Raw genomic sequence first — 17,217 nt, 5'->3', positions numbered from 1 at the left:
AATGTCAAAGACATCTAAAATAAATTCATCAACAACCCTTAATTTTTGTATAAAAACCTATACCGATCTCCACTATCCAAGTGATAGAGGTAGCACTGGTCAGGTGGAAATTGTTTCCAAATGTTTGAGAGTGCCGGACTCCTCAGTCTACTCAAACCCCTCCAGATTCATCAGAGGGAAGCCACCAGTTGTGTCACCTACGTGAGAACAGTATCTGCCATTACCCCCCTCATAATCGGAATATCCACAATTGTTATAGTTGATATCATACTATTACTTATTTCTTACTGATCTCCGCTGTGTCTAATACAGCTCCACTTTCATGTGATATGTGTCCTTCTGCGTCTATACGGCGTCACTGTTATCTGGTTCTATTCTGCTCCTCCTACAATATAGAGTAGTTCACTTAGATGTATAGTTCCCAACATCTATTCATGTTTTCATAAAAATCATCTTACTCCAGATCTTACTTACATCTAAAGGGTCCTCTATATGTAGACTCCGTATCATTACTTGTTCCCATGCACTACCGAACAATGTAAGTGAATCTGTCACCTTCTGGGAAATCTATAAAGTGAAACAGCACCTCATGGATATCCCATCCTTTTCATCATACAATGTTCATATACTGGACTCTAAACTAAGTTCAGAGGCACAAGAATCCACCTCTACCTCTATTTCCAACGTTAGCCGACCTAGCATTAAATATCATTAGGCTTCGTTATTCACATACAGCACAGTATTTATATGCGTACAACAGCTCCATATTCCTCTTCATATATATCGAGCCCTCCATCTTGTCCGTATGGCATTTCTCGCACTTGTATATCTATACAGATTCATTTACCGATCACATTGATTCAAGTGATGCAGTGTTTGTTTAGTCCTAGCTGTTTATGTTAACCAACGCGCTTATCGCGTTCGTTCGTTCGTTCGTTCGTTCGTTCGTTCGTTCGTTCGTTCGTTCGTTCGTTCGTTCATCCCTCAGTGCTTACCGCTTTCATGATTCTCGCGTCTCTCTCACTCCCGTTCTCAACCGAACGCTGCAAAAAATGCATCTACGGGAACACACAAATTGTTGCACTAAGAATGCAATTTATGTAATCAAGTGTCCCTGCCCACTTGTATATGTGGGCAAAACAATGAGACAAGTACGGATGAGGATCCCGGAAAACACAGATCCTGTCTTAGAAATAAAGTGAAGGACAAACCTCTAGTTCACCACTTTATAAAGGCAACCCATACAGAGAATGACATCAAATGGTTTGTTTTACAAACTGTCAAGACCACGCTTGGAGGAAACATAAGTATGATGCTCCAGAAAGTAGAACAACGTTGGATTTATTTGTTTGATACAGTAAACACGGCATGAATATCACTATTGAATGGAATAAACTGTTTTAGGTAGACCAGCAGATCCTGTGGACTAATAGAATTTGCAGGTGCGGTCCTGCCAACCATCATGACAGGGATAGCACTCTGTTATGAAATGGCCAATGAGACTGTTGTAAATGATGAAATTTGCCACACGAGATGACTGCCTTAATATGGATGCCTTGTCCTCTTCCACCAAGGTGAGTTGTATCCCTAGCTGCATATAGCCAAAGAATGGGAGTACAATATGGCATAGTTGTGCCCACTCAGGATGAGGGGCAACGCTATTCACTGTGTAGAATGAGGGCGGCATGGAGACACTATTACACAGCGTAATACGCCTATAGAATCTGATTTATGAGCGTAATCTGTCACTACATACAACATGTGCAGTAAAGAGAATGTGATTACTAGACTGAGTATCCTAATTAGAAATCGATCCATGTCTAATCGAGACCTGTAATTTGATCACGACAGCATAAGGCAAGCTTTTGCTGTCAGTGGCAGCTGAGTCAGGAGTTCTGTCCTCTCTCTATCATTAGGCAATAGCTGTAGGAAGAGTAGTCCTTCCTCTACTATTACGAAAAGAAGAAACAGCAAATACGCATAGATGCAGTTTTTGCAGCGTTCGGTTGAGAACGGGAGTGAGAGAGACACGAGACGCATGAAAGCGGTAAGCACTGAGGGATGGATGGACGCGATATGCGCATTCATTAACAAACAGCTAGGACTAAACAAACGCTGCCTCACTTGAATCAATGTGTAGCGCTAAATGAATCTGTACAGATATACAAGTGCGAGAAATGCCATACGGACAAGATGGAGGGCTTGAAATATATGAAGAGGAATATGGAGCCGTTGTATGCATATAAATACCGTGCTGCATGTGAATAACGAAGCCTAATGATATTTAAAACTAGTTCGGCTAACGTTTAGAAATAGAGGTGGAGGCGGATTCTTGTGCCTCTGAACTTAGTTTAGAGTCCAGTATACGAACATTGTATGGTGAAAAGTATGAGATATTTATGAGGTGCTGTTTCACTTTATAGATTTCCCAGAAGGTAACAGATGCACTTACATTGATCGGTAGTGCATGGGAACAAGTAACGATACAGGGTCTAGATATAGAGGCACCTTTAGATGTAAGTAAGATCTGGAGTAAGATGATTTTTGTGAAAACATGAATAGATGTTGGGAACTATACATCTAAGTGAACTACTCTATATTGTAGGAGGACCAAAGTAGAACCAGATAACAGTGACGCCGTATTGACGCAGACGGACACATATCACATGAAAGTGGAGCTCTTTTAGACACAGCAGAGATCAGTAAGAAGTAAGTAATAGTATGATATCAACTATAACAATTGTGGATATTCCGACTATGAGGGGGGTAATGGCAGATACTGTTCTCTCGCAGCTGACACAACTGGTGATTTCCCTCTGATGAATCTGGAGGGGTTTGAGTAGACTGAGGAGTCAGGCACTCTCGAACAGTTGGAAACAATTTCTGCCTGACCAGTGCTACCTCCATCACTTGGATAGTGGAGGTCAGTACAGGTTTTATACAACCATTAAGGGTTGTTGATGAAGAATTTATTTGAGATGTCTATGGGCCTCATTACGACCATGGAGGTAACCATGCCATTTTTTGGCGGCATGGCTACCCCCATACCGGGTACCTGGTCCGAGTTCCTTGAATGGGCAAATACCGGGCCATTTCGACCTTGGAGGGCCCGGTATTTCCCCATTCAAGGAACCTGGACCCGGTACATCCCCATTCCCATTGAGCCCATATAGTGCTCAATGGGAATGGGGAGAATGCTAACAACGGGACCGTTAATGACGGCCCCGTTGTTAGCATCCTGGTCTGCTCGCGGGACCCGCTAAGGATGCCTGGTAAAACGAGGCGTCCTTAGCGGGTCCCGCGAGCAGACCTCGTAGTTAGGTGGTAGGGGGTTAACGGCGCCGGCAGCTCTACCGGCACCGTTTACCCCCTACCACCAGGGTCGTAATGAGGCCCTATGACATTTAAGAAATGAGGCTGGTTTACTAGTGAATGTTTTGTTTATTGTAGGGAGTGCGAAACCGTAAGAAGGGCAATTATACCTTCCATCGACACACAAAAGACAGGAGAGAAGATACAATCACCCCTGACGCTTGTCCTGAAGAAGGTCGACTTAGTATCAGGCCACAGTGGATGGCCAACGTCCGACCAAAACATATGTAGACAAAGGGAGTCTATATGAAGTATCAGTGGACTTATGTACAGAAAAAGTTTTTTCTGAGTACAACAACATTGGGAAATTGGGTGTGTTTAGTGATGGGGAACACTGTATGATTTATTGTTTTCCCTTTTTCACAACTATTGGTAGTGTGTAAGTGTACATTTGTTGGTGTGAATGTGGATGAGAGGTGGGAGAGTTTTTCAGATGAAAGTAATGATAACCTGACGGTATTTTGTTTTTTTATATTGTTTGGATATTAATTGTAGAGAACAAAATATTTTTGATAAAAAGTATAGGAGTAATTTGGTAATTCAGCCTCACTACCATGGTTCAGTTGTTTAGATATATATCTCTTTTGAAGAAGCCATCATTGGACCCGCTAGAGGCTGGTAACTACCGCCCTATAACTAGCACGCCTTTCCTGCTCAAAATTATGGATAAAATCGCTTATCAACAGATCCAGGATTCCCTGAGTCTGTACAATATCTTGGGTCCTAAACAATCTGGTTTTAGAAGCTACCATAGCACTGAGTCCAGCCCAATAGATCTAAAAATTAACATCATGCGGTCTATGGATAAGGGAAAATCTTCGTTCCTGATGCTGCTGTGCCTTGAAGCAGCCTTTGACTTGGTCGATCACGCCACTCTAGTTACTAGGCTCCAGGAAACTTGCCTCCTTCTCTAAGGAAGCTATCGGCTGGGTTTTAGCATTCCTCTCTGATCAGACGGCCAGAGTGTACAGTGAAAAGGCGACTGCAGAGGGCGTTATACTTCCCTGTGGGGTAGCACACGGCTCTTGTATGCCGCCAATATTGTTTAACATCTTCACTTTGCCCCTGTTCGAGATGCTGGACTCAGAAGGAATAACATACGCAAATTATGTGTATTACACTCACTGTCTCTTCTCCCTCGCCGGCAATCATGCAGCAGACTTCTTGACCATCAATACTGCCTATGATCTCATTTATAGATGGATGATGTGCAATGGGCTGGCTTTGAATAATGCAAAAACAGAGATTATGGTCTTAGACGCTAGCCAAAAGCTGTGTAAACTAGACCTTGCGCTCCAGTCCTTTAAGGTGGCAGACTGTAACACTAAAATCTTTATCTAAAGTCAAGCCCCTGGGTGTCATCTGGGATCCTGAACTGAGCATGAAAGCCCTTGTTGGACAACTCGTCTCTTGCTGCTCATATTACCTGAGGTTTCTAGCACTGATCTGTCCCTTCCTTAGCGAGAACAGCTGTGCCATGGTGGCTCGAGCCATTATTGTTTCACGCTTGGATTACTGTTCTAGCCTTCTGCAAAGGATTGGGCAGGGAGAATTGAATCGTCTTCAGGTGTTCCAAAATAATACTGTTCACATTGTTGCATGCATAAAACAGATCACATCATTGTGGCTAGAAAATCTCTTCACTGGTTGCCCATAAAGAAAAGAATTTCATTTCGCACCTTATGCCTTACACATGCTTATCTTTATGGTAAAAGTCTGATCTATCGCTCCTTGCTGCTGAGCTGGCTCCCAGCCAGATGGGTTTTGAGATCCAATGATACCAGTCTGTTGCTAACCCCCAAAGCTAAACTCTACCTGGTACTGGAAGGGTGTTTTCCTCTAGTAGCCCCTCGCCTTTGGAACACTTTCCCATTGGACCTTAGGTCTGGTGTCTCCTTTGGGATGTTTAAACGTCGACTAAAATCATTTCTGTTTGAATTAATCTGGACTACTCCCTAATTCAAACCGATCCTCTGCTTGATCTCCTGTTCCCGACTCTTGCTTTTGTTATTTGGTGTTCGTCTGTCCGCGCTGCTATGCCCATGGGCCCACGTCCCAGCGCATTATAAATGAATAAATAAATAAAATAAAGTGGACTGTCCAGTCCAGAAACAATGCTGAGACTGCTACAGCGTTAGAACTGCAGAGCAGCGAGGAAGAACCAAGAAGATTCAGAGTGAATGCAGGAGCTGTCCTGACTCCCAGAGTAGTCCTGATCTTGGGGAAAGACCCAGTGACGCTGCCTGTGAGAAAGAAGGTAACGGGGCTGCGGGTGACCCAGGAGGGGATACAGGGACCAAGAGCACACTCAGTCTACTCGTCCCAGTGAATGGACAAATATCCATAAGAGTGAGAATAACTACAGGACTGAGTCTACTCACCCCAGTGAATGGGCAAGTGTACATAAGAGTGAGAATAACTACGTGACTGAGTCTGCTCGCCCCAGTGAATGGACCAGTGTTCATAAGAGTTATAACAACTCTAGGACTCAGTTTACTCATCTGAGTGAAGGGTCAAGAAGGGCAATCCCAGTGGAACCTGTTTTACTCATTAGAACAATCACAAAACAATAAAGTGTCCCTAATTGGTGGACACTGCCGGCCCCTGCACACCTTGTGTACAGATATTATAGTCAGTCAATAGTTAGATAGTGATTGATCACTGAACACATATCAATTTCATAAATATGCAATTTATTCATAGCATATGAAGAATTTCTCAAGAACATTAGTAAAAGAGCTCGACGCGTTTCGGGAGATAGTCTCCCTTCCTCAGGGGCAAAAAGTTTCATAAAGTACAAAAATTCATAAGGTACACAATTGTAATGCAATCCTCAAGCTTCAACCTTTCAATGGAGTCTATAAAAATAAAGTACACGTGTCGTAGTCAGTATTAATCTTGTGAAATAGTATCTTGGTGTCTTGACATTCCAATAATTGAAGGGGAAATAACCTTTTGAAATGTTATCCCGGTCGGTCGAAATATATCAACTGGACTTCTGTCTAAGGACTCATCCTTTGGATTGTCTCCCGGCTTCTACAGCTGGCCTTAGTTCATACTTAAGTATGGCTGTCTTGCAATGCTTGCGATGCTAGCATAAAGGAATTATAACACAATGATCTAAATGTCTAGGTGTATATATTTTGGAAAATAGTATTCTATTGAAGAATAAGATTTACCACGGTTCTGCGGTGTCAGTTAGTCTCTCGTTATATCGAGCGGTTTTTTATGCGGGTTTTCTAGGCAACGGGAGTTAACTCTTTATCTAATGGTATGAGGGTAAGGGCGCACTGACGTCATATGTAATCACCTACGTTTACATTGTCCGCGGGTATCTATCGCGGTGCCTGTTTCGGTTCGCCACCTCGGAATGATATAAATGCAATAGTTTCCTGCATTTTCCTTTCTATAATGATTGGAAGGTGTGGTGTGAATACAGATGTTAGTTACATGTGTTGTGTCATAAGCATTTGAGAATGTCAGTCCTTTACTTGCTTCACTTAGATGTTCTGTTTGCCCATTAATTGAGCTACATAGCCACAATCCATTAATGATTTAAACATTCTTTAGAATTACAATATATAGTGAGAATCAATTATGGAGGTTCTTATGTTTTCTCGTCTATGAGATTTATGAGATTTGTTACAAAAACAGCAGGATTAACAGGGTATTAATAGCAATGCAAGTCACAAATATTATCAACAGTCGTCCAGAGTTTTGGAATTACTATTCTTTTTACAATCAGAAAGAGTCATTTCAAATCACAAACCATATCATGCATTATACAAATGATCTTGGAGACACAAATTGCAGAGGAATATGATGGGTGTTATAGAAATGGGGTAAGAGAGAACTTTTCATTCATTCCAGTGGGGGACACAGAGTCTAATTTATGGATTCAGTGCATTTCTTTTTTCGCTAGGAGAGTATTGGTGTCTCCTCCTCTTGGTGGGGTTTTAACTAACTAGAGCAGCACAAACATGAATTGGGCTATGGAGTGTCTGTTTTCAACAAAGTGTCTAGCCACAGGTGACTTTCGGTTCATAGTTCTAATGTTTGATTTATGTTCTGTCAATCTCTCTTTAATCTTCATGGTTGTCTGTCCCACATACAATTTTCCACATGGTCAGATCAGCCCGTATATAAGAAATTTCGTGTCACAAGTGGCAAAATGTCTTAATTCGAATTTCTATCCCGTATACGGGTGGCTGATATGTTGTCCTTTCTGCATATTATTACAATGTTCACAGTGCAGGCAGGGGAATGTGCGCTGTTTGGGTTTCGATAAGAAAGTATTTTTTGTAGATCAGTCCTTTCTGCTTTCACCAGGTTATCCCTGAGGTTTCTGACTCTTGTGTAGGCTATCAAAGGTGGCTTCGGAAACCGTTTGGTAAATTGGGGGTCTAGTCCTCAACTTACCAAACATTTGGTCCTGAGGAAAGGAGACTATTTCCCGAAACACATCAAGATCTTTTACTACATGTAACATGTTAATTGAGAAATTGATTTAAGTGTTAAGTGATCAATTAAAGATTATGTTCTAATTGGCTACTATAAAATGAATAATCACTATCTGACTATAACATCGGTACAGGAGGTGTGCAGGGGACGGGAGTGTCCACTAATTAGGGACACTTTATTGTATTTTGATTGCCTATTAACGACGTTTAGTGCCAGAGTCGTATTATTCTCCCCTGCACCTACTGAACAACATTAAGAATCTTCACAACCCTTAACCACCCTTTCTTTAAATAAGGTGTACGCATCATATCTTTGATTTACTCATTAGAACAAGATAGGAACTGAACAAAGGAACAAACACAGTTGTTTGGGCTGCTATAATCATCCCAAAGAGAAAGCCAGTTATCAGACCAAAAGAATTGTGATACGAAGCATGTTGTTCAAGAGGAAGTAAGGAACCAGAGGAATATAGAGAACCAAGATCAAGTCAAGAGGAATTTCCATTCCCCTAAATTATTGGAGAAAGGGAACTTTAAAGAGACACTTCAAGAAATCAAAGTACGAAGGGATCAAAACCCAAACAAAGCATGGAGAAGTTTCTCTACAGAAGGAAAAGGGCTGGCAGAAAGGTGGAAATGTCCCTGAGAGGAACTGAACAAGTTAATCCAAGAAACAGCCAAGAACCATTTAAAAATCACCTACTGGGGCTGGAAAAGCCTATCCAGGAGAAGGGAGTCATTCCACTGGACTTAATGTTGTTTTCTCTTAGTGGTAGGGTCAATATAGATTAGCTTTGAGACGGAGGATAGACCGTTTACTTTTTGGACTTCACTACTGACGATGAAACCATAGAAAGATTATTTTCTTATACTTTAAATATGTTACTTGTTACACATGCCAAAACTGGTCTGTCTCAGTCTTCTGACGTACCACAGGCCCCATGCAACCCATGTTTGCTCTCTCTGTCTAGTGGCAAGAAAGAAAAGCTGCTGACTTCAACCCCACAGTCGATGCTTGAACCATCAGGCTCTCAGGCCTGGGGTGTGTAGACAAACGCGTGGATCAAATTAAGCTGGTCTGTGTTTTTTCAGCAAGATCGCAGTCCACCGAAAAAACAAAGGTGGGCTTCTGCATTGCTGCCATATCATGGACAACAACACCAGGTTTTAAGGAAAGGAGTGTTACCTTTGGGGGGGCTCCCACCCAAAATGCCTGTTAGTTCAAATGTAACTACTGGTCTCGAGGGTGCAAACAGACCCAGAGACTCTACCACTGTGACAATTTTGCAAAAGGTCTAGCTACACAGTGTTGTCTAACACACTGGCATCCCTTCAACCGGATGCCATATCAGCCAGGTGAGTGTCCTGGTCCTAAAATAAAACTCAAATCAAGCATATTGAGCCTGAATTCTTCCCACTGTCTTGCTGAGGAACATTAAGTGAGCAAATGTATCTGGCTAGGTGACAAATCCTCTGAGTTCCCATCAGCCTCTCTGCAACAGGAAAGACAACTTTATTCTCTTGAGGAGGAAGAAGAAGAGTGAAGTCGGAATCTGCTGCGAGAGCAGAATCTCTTCCTGTGCTTCTTATTCTGGTCCTTATTGATCAACTCCAAGGGATTGGGCCCTCTTTGAAGATGGGTCCAACGCTGATGACTTCAGTGCCATCCTTTTCTCTCCCTTTTGGAGGCTGGTGAAGAGCTTTTTGGCATACTCCCAGAGTTTCGTAGAATGCATGAACTGGCAGGATCCACAATCCTCAGTGTTTTGATCCTCCAAAAGGCAATTATGACCCAAACCATAGGCCTCTGGAGTGCTAGACATGCCACAGTAGAAATGACTGGTGTCAGTGACACATAACAGAGCCGACCAGAGCCGTACTGCACTCCCTGGTGGCTGAAAAAGTTTCTGAGGAGAACTGGCACTGGAGAAGGTACATCTAAAATGAGGAATCTGTGCGAGGAAACAATTAATTAGAAATGTGTTTTGTTCTGAAGTGTGTCCCAAGCAAAATATCATAAAGGCTCTTACCTTGGAACAGGAATATATTTGACTTTCTTTGAGTTAAAATCTGTGACTTCCAAATATCCAGCAGTCAGCGGAGGAGTGATGTCTGAGTGAATGAAAAGATATTGGTGAGAGTTTCCTGACATTTTCAAAATGAACAAGTATTGGTAAAGCCATAAAAATGCACCTTGAACTTATGTTTTTTAGTGTTAAATAAAACAGTAGTAACAAGCAAAGGGAAAGCCAACAATGTTGTCTTTACTAAATGGAACTACTTTGGCTGTGCATGCCTCCTACCACATCCTTCATTTGCACACAAATTAAGCAATATTTGTTTAAATACCCCAATGGCTAAACCATCACTTATCACATATGTGCATATATAAATGCTAATTATTTGTAGTATAAAACATGTTATATGAATTACCTACAGCTGAGAAGCACTTTGTGAGAGAATTCTGTATACACGAGACAAGCATAAGACTTGTCTATTGTTATTATTAAATAAAACAAAACAAGAAAAACAAAACATTACAACATTTATTTTGGCCAGTGGGGGGTATGCAACACTTTTTGAAGGAAACCAAACCTTTTTGCAGCATCTGGCTCTTGACATCCCTCTATTCTTGGTAGCACCTATCATTGAGTTGGAGCCATGACGATGTTTGTCGTGCATTCGTTCTGAGAAGATGCATTTACGCTCATCAAAAAAGCAGATACCCACTGTGTGTAAAGATTAACACCAAGCTGGTACTTCTATTTTTCCCATTCAGTTTCAGATTAATGTTGTTCACTATTTTCACCTCTTTGGATGACAAACACAGCTAAACCATGTATGTCTGCTCCATTTACACATGTAACAGGCATGTGACACTGCCAGATGGGTGCAAGTCATTTGTGAATCTTGTAATCCTTGCTTTTTAAAGCAAACGTTTACATTTCCTTCTGGGTCAAGCGGTTTCACTTTTTTTCAAAATGTTCAAAGGTCTGCTGGATAAAAAGTTCTGACTGCCCAAAGGTGCCATACTTGACTTAGTGTCCAGGTACCTGCATATGTGCCCGTGTATGCACGCGTCTCACAACCGTCTCTATAACTAACTGTGCAGACCTTTTTAGGACACCTGCGTAGATATAAATATGTGCCCATGAGATGGGGACATACATGGTCATAAATGGCGACCTGTTGGTATTGGGATATGGGCAAAACAAAGTACTGAGCTTCTATGTGACATGGGACAACAGCGGATGTTCTTGGTGCTTTGAATGAAACCACACTTAAGGAGATTTCTCATCCTTAAAATCATGGTTGAATAAGTGCAGCCACCTGCCACTTTTAAATAACAGAAATGCAGCTGCAGGTATCCCACCAGCCTTTAGCATGTGAACCAGTACAGAATGACACATGGACGCTGAGAAACCCCAGAACCTCCAACAATGGAGAATTGAGGAGAGAAACATTACATTTATTAACAAACAAAATGCCATTAAAGCAATACATAGTAAGAGCAGCAACAACTTATTTACAACAATCCTTCATATTAATTTCCAACTTATAACTCATGAACTCATTAAAAGGTGGTACTGTCACTGAGGCAAAAAAGGCCACAGGATACACAGATAGATTACATTACAATTGTGCTGGCTGGATTCCGAGGACTAATGAGTGAATGAACATCTGGCCTAAATCATAAAACAGGGCTAAAGAGCAGATGCATACAAATCCCTAAGGAGTCGCAAATACGTATTCCCAGACAAAGGTGCAGGGTTTTACAGCTTGAAGGATTCAGAAAAGACACACTCCCACGCAAAGTATTTGGAAGGTGGACATCACCAGTTCCTTTACTCTACAAAGATCACTTGAGCAGTGCCATAGTGAAGTGCTGTAAAGATTGGAAAAGCCAGAAAAAGATGAACAACATGCTCACAGATATAAACTGTAGTGACTCCGCACTCTGTGGAAATGACAGGAGCCGCAGCCAATAGGTACATTCAAGTTGTTATTTCTTAACTCTGCACCAGCAGCTTCATGTACCTCCTCCTTCAAACCGTCCGCCTCGCTCCACCACTCAACACTCCACATTCTCGCCATACACACACTCACGTTCCACACGCTCCCCGTTCTAATGACATAGCTATTGGAACTAAGACACTACACATCCCCCTCTCAACAAACAAAAATAAAAAAAAAGTAGAAAAAACAACCAACAATAGAAATTAGAACTTAAAAAACATCACAAATTTGACATCAATGAATTTTGAAAACACTTCACACTCCCTTTGCACTCAATCCCATGACATAATCTTTAGACCAAACAGGAGGGACCCTCCTCCATCTTTCCACTACACTAGGAGCTACGACACTTCATTTTGCTCTCCGTTACTACCCACATCCATACTCTGGCTGTCTCCACATGCCACTTCATCATCTGACAGGCATGTATGACCATTGATCACTCCCCTCTGTGCACTCCTTTTGGCTCCCTCTCAATCCCATTTGCTCAATCTGTCCACATTCCAGACAGTACCATCTTCAATCCTTACTGCACTCTCAAACACCTCCCTTATTCTTACCGGATCCCAAAAATTCAAACCACCTATATGTGGCACCACTCCTTTTTTGATCCTCACCCACAAACTTATCTCCCTTGCAACATCACACTCTTTAATGCCAACCGCCCTAATCTTGTTAATCTAAGCTGGATTCAACACACTGTGGGGTTCTCTCCCTCTCATAATCACAAAAGGAGACTTCTCAGTGCCCCCTGTAGATGTTCTGAGACTTCACAGCCGGTCTGCCACAGAGATATCCCCCCTTCAAATTGCTCGAGATAGCTTGCTCTATCGTCTCCACCATGTGTCAGGAAACAGGGACCTGCTTGGTCTATCTGGCACAAATAGGAAAGATCTCCTGTTTGCCATGCATATTCCCTTCCAACATGGCGATTCCTGATGACTCAGTTATCTACTAGACACAACGGTCTAGTTTATTTCCAAGATGGCGGTACGCATGGCTGGCGGCAAATCCAATATGAAGGATCGCATATAGGAGTCGGAACTGGTAATCCGGCGCGTAACTTCTCCTATGAACACTGACGCTCCTTTTTATCCAAGTTTGTTTGCTGCCTTTTCATTGTTCTCTCCCTGCTCAGCCTCGCCTATGCCACTTCTTTGCCTCGCTTTGCTCCTTCCTGCCAGCATTAGCCTGCTTTCCACCATTCTCTTCAGCTGACTTTTCTCCGCCTCTGAATCCTCAGTGGAGACCGTTCCTGCTGTTACCTTTGGAGCTCCCCGCTTCAAGCGGTCTTAACCGAACTTGCTGATACTCCGGGTTTCCGATCTTCGGTCTTCCACCTGACTGCCATCATCCCCCGAAGCAGCTCATTTGGGGGTTTTTCCCCACAGAGAGTTGTTCTCAGGGAGTACACAAACTCCTGTTGCCAATCAGAAGTTGGATACTTCCTGGGATTCCTTCCTTTTCTGCCTTGAACTACAGTTACAGTCTCCATAACAGCAACCAACCCAGAAACAGGACAGTGCTCGCTTTAACTCTTAACACCATTACTCTGTTGTACCTGCATTCTCCACACTGTGCAGTGTGTGTGCCCCACGGTCTTCACCTGTTTTTGCACTGCCTTAACACCGCTGTTCTACAATTTCCACCCTCCAAGATGGCACCCACCCTCAGAGTTTCACGAAAGCACTGGCACCGTTATTAACGGTGCCGGTTCTTCCGTGTTCCCCATTCCCATTGAGTTCTATGGGACTCAATGGGAATGGGGAATTACAAAATTACTGGAGCCTGACTTCCGGGCCGCTGGACTCGGAATAGCCCGGTGGCACCTGGAAGTCAGGTGCTGGTAATTAATTACGGGTCCGACGGCAACCTGCTGGTTTTACCGGCACGGTTACCGCCAGACCCGTAATGAGGCCCCTAGACTTGGAGTTTGAGGCTCAATCGTGTCAAACTAGGAGTTTCCTTACACATTCCATTGACCAATAGCAATTCTACTAAAGGCTTGTGATCAGTACATACTGTGAATTTATTTCCCCACACATACTTGCGAAAATAGTTAATGCCCCACACACAGGCCAGTAACTTCCTTTTTAACACTGAGTACCTATACTCAAATGTCATGGCTCTCGAAGCATGGCACACTACCTTCTTGTGCCCCTCGACCACTTGTGAGAGCATGGCTCCCAAGCCAATTCTACTAGCATCTACTGTAACCTTGGTACTCCTCCAGCATCAAACCCTCCAAGATCCAATGCACTGCAAATGCTTTCTTTTTTAAGTTTCATTGCCTCCATGCATTCTTCACTCCAGAAGAATCTTACATCCTTTTTCACCAACTTCCTAATGGGTTTTGTCAGGCTCGCAAAATCCTTTACGAACCAGCTGTAATATTCAGCCAAACCTAGAAATGATTTACCTTCCTCTTTAGTTAAGGGCTCTGGTGCATCTATTTTGGCTCTCATCACATCCAAATTTGGGCTTGTAACCCTTTCCACTCAACAAATGCCCCAAATATTCAACTTCTTGCTCTCTGAACTTGCATTTACTCCTTTCAACTCTTTAACCCGTTTCATTCAATCTGCTCAAAACCATTCTCAGCCTACAATCATGGTCTTCAACACCTCTACCAAAAGGTATATCATCCTTGAAAGCCAATGCCTCAAGTAGATCCTTCAGGATCTTTGTCATGATCCTCTGCAACATGGGCGTCGCTAAACCGAAGGGCATCCTCTAATATCTAAACATTGCGATGGGTGTTATAAATGCCGTTAAATCCCTACAGTCTTCCATCAGGTTTATCTGGTGGTACTCACTGGAGGGATCCAACGTTGAAAATACATCTGCTCCTCTTATACAATTTAACATTTCAGATATAGGCAACAAAAATGTTTCCACTTGTATATTTCGGCTCAAGTTCCTCAAGTCAACACATAGGGCCTCATAACGACCCTGGCGTTGGACCATGGTGCTAATAGCACCATGGTCCATGCCGGTAACTTACCGACTCCGCCATGGCGGAATGGGGAATTACCGCCCCATTCCGAGGTTGGCGGGACGGTAATTCCCCATGCCGCCATGGCCCTTCCCCATTCCCATTTTTGCCCCATAGGGCTCAATGGGAATGGGGAAGGCGCTAAGTACGGTGCCGCAAATTGCGGCACCGTACTTAGCACCAAGGTCCCTTTGCGGGTTGGTTTTTTAACGCCTGCAAAAAGCAGGCGTTAAAGTCTCCAACCCGCAAAGGGACCTCGTAATCAGGCGCTAAGGGATTACCGGTACGGGTACCCTTACCGGTACCGGTAATCCCTTAGCGCCAGGGTCGTAATGAGGCCCATATTCTTAATTTTACATTCTTCTTCAAAGCAACTACTATAGGGCTGACTCACTGAGATGATTCAATTCTCTCTATCACTTCCTCCTTCTCCCATCTGCTCAACTCTTCTTCTGCTTTATCCATGAGTGGCAATGGTATTGGTCTAGTCTTGTTCTGAATCATTGGGATGGCATCAGGTCTTAAAATAATCTTGTGGGAATAACCCTTTAGTAAATCCAAACTGGCCTGAAACACTTCTGCAAATTCTGCATCTTCACCGGGGCTGCCTTTGCCATGATATTCAGCCTCTCCCACATAGAGGACAGGGTCCTCCTTGCATGGGTCCAGTTTCATTTGTAGGGCTGCCCGGTCCCTCCAACCCAGCATGTTCACACCCTTCTTGGTGATGTAGGTCTTCACTTCTGCCACTCTGCCCTTGAACGTAACCCAACACTTCACCCAACCAAAAACATACATTCTAGACCTTTCAAAGCCTCCAGGGTTCCTTTTGTGAGGTATGCCCATTCTCGCCTTTAGGCCTTGGTTCCTTAATTCCTCCCATTTCTTCTTCGTGATGATGACATACAGAGAGCAGCTATCCACCATAACTCTCATCTTCCAATTCTCCACTATTATCTCGCAGCTTGGGCATTTCAAGGTTTGACTGCCTTTCTCTCCACTGGACTCCTGAACTACTAGCACTCTCTCCTCCTCCGAATTCGACTCTTCCTGTACCATCAACACCTTTTTCTCGCAAACCACTGCAAAATGTCCTCTCATCCTGCAAGAGACACAGACCTGTTCCTAATGCAGGACAGTTTCTGGAGTTTTCCTAGGGCCTATCATGCCACATCTTAAACATTTATCTTTGTCCCTTCCTTCACTCTTGTAAGGTACCTTCTTCAGAATTTTCTTTTGATTCCTTGAATCCCTGGTTCTTAGTTGCCTCTCTTCCACTTGCTCTTTGTATTTCTCCACCTGTGACTTCGGATCTTTCTTCTTCTTCACTGCGCTAACACGCGTCTGTCCGGCATCTTCCCCTTCTTTGACGCTCTCTGATTGAGCTTAATTTGCTTCTTTCTTCTTCATTTTCATCTCCTTCGAGCAGAGCGTGTTCAATTTTCTTTGCTATAACTATCCTTCAAGTAATGATGGATCACTCTGCATCCATAGTCTTTCATGGATTGTTGAATCTTTCGTATGGATTATCTAATCCCTGATTAATTCTTCAGTGGTTGTTCCAGCTCCAGAGCAGCATGTCATAGCCAAATTTCTGAGGGCTGATTTATATGATATATGATAGGTTACTTATAACACGCTTAATACCCAGAGGTTTCTAAGCGCGGACCTGGGGATCGAACCTGTGTTGCTCTGTGTCTTGCTTCCAAGGCGAGCACATTATTGTTATTATTATGGTATTTACTGAGCACAGATCTAGCTTCAAGAAGCAACAGAGCACTTTACAGAGATATACAAATAGAGATACATAACAGAACACCTTAGATAGGTATACAACAGCACAGATGCATAACAGAGTGCTTTTCTGATGTAACAACAGAACAGATATACAGGAGTGGTTGGGATACAGAGGGGCACAGAGGAGGGGTACAGTTGTACCAGGCGGCGGACAGCAGAGGCGGACTGCGCCTAGTGAGTCAGGTGGCACGAGGGGTGGCGTGATGCAGTAGATGTTGAGGTGGAGAGATTCCTTGAAGAGATGGGTCTTGAGTACATTTCTGAATTGTAAGAGCGCAGGGGCAAGTCTGATGCTGATCGGGAGGAGGTTCGATAGTCTTGGGGCAAAGGCAGACACGGCTTGTTTTCTGCTCCTTTCCTTTTTTCCTGCAACAAATTTCAAGTCTGCACGTGTCCTGGCTTTTGGTGGTGTGCTGTCCGCCAGAAACGCTGAGTTTCTCTGCGAGGTAGCTGAGTGACTTGAGTGCAACTGCCTTATAGATGATGCAGCAAGTCTTGAAGGTGATTTGTGTGTGCAGTGGGAGCCAGTGAAAGTCTATGAAGGCCGGGGTGATGTTGTTGTATCTGCATAGACCC

General features: G+C 43.2%; 1 protein-coding gene across 1 annotated transcript in view; it reads right to left on the bottom strand.

Moving 5' to 3' along the window:
* Positions 1-17,217, bottom strand: part of VWA8 (von Willebrand factor A domain containing 8) — a 3,012,337-nt gene that overhangs the window by 651,360 nt on the left and 2,343,760 nt on the right. Inside the window, exon 36 of the mRNA XM_069639376.1 lies at positions 9,863-9,944. Coding sequence (XP_069495477.1) covers positions 9,863-9,944 — 82 coding nt within the window. The remainder of the gene's footprint in view (positions 1-9,862; positions 9,945-17,217) is intronic.

This window comes from Ambystoma mexicanum, chromosome 7q, assembly GCF_040938575.1.
Source record: "Ambystoma mexicanum isolate Mex_15411 chromosome 7q, UKY_AmexF1_1, whole genome shotgun sequence".
NCBI lineage: Eukaryota > Metazoa > Chordata > Amphibia > Caudata > Ambystomatidae > Ambystoma > Ambystoma mexicanum.
The sequence above is the reverse complement of the archived record's forward strand: the minus strand, read 5'-3'. Positions and strand labels throughout refer to the sequence as shown.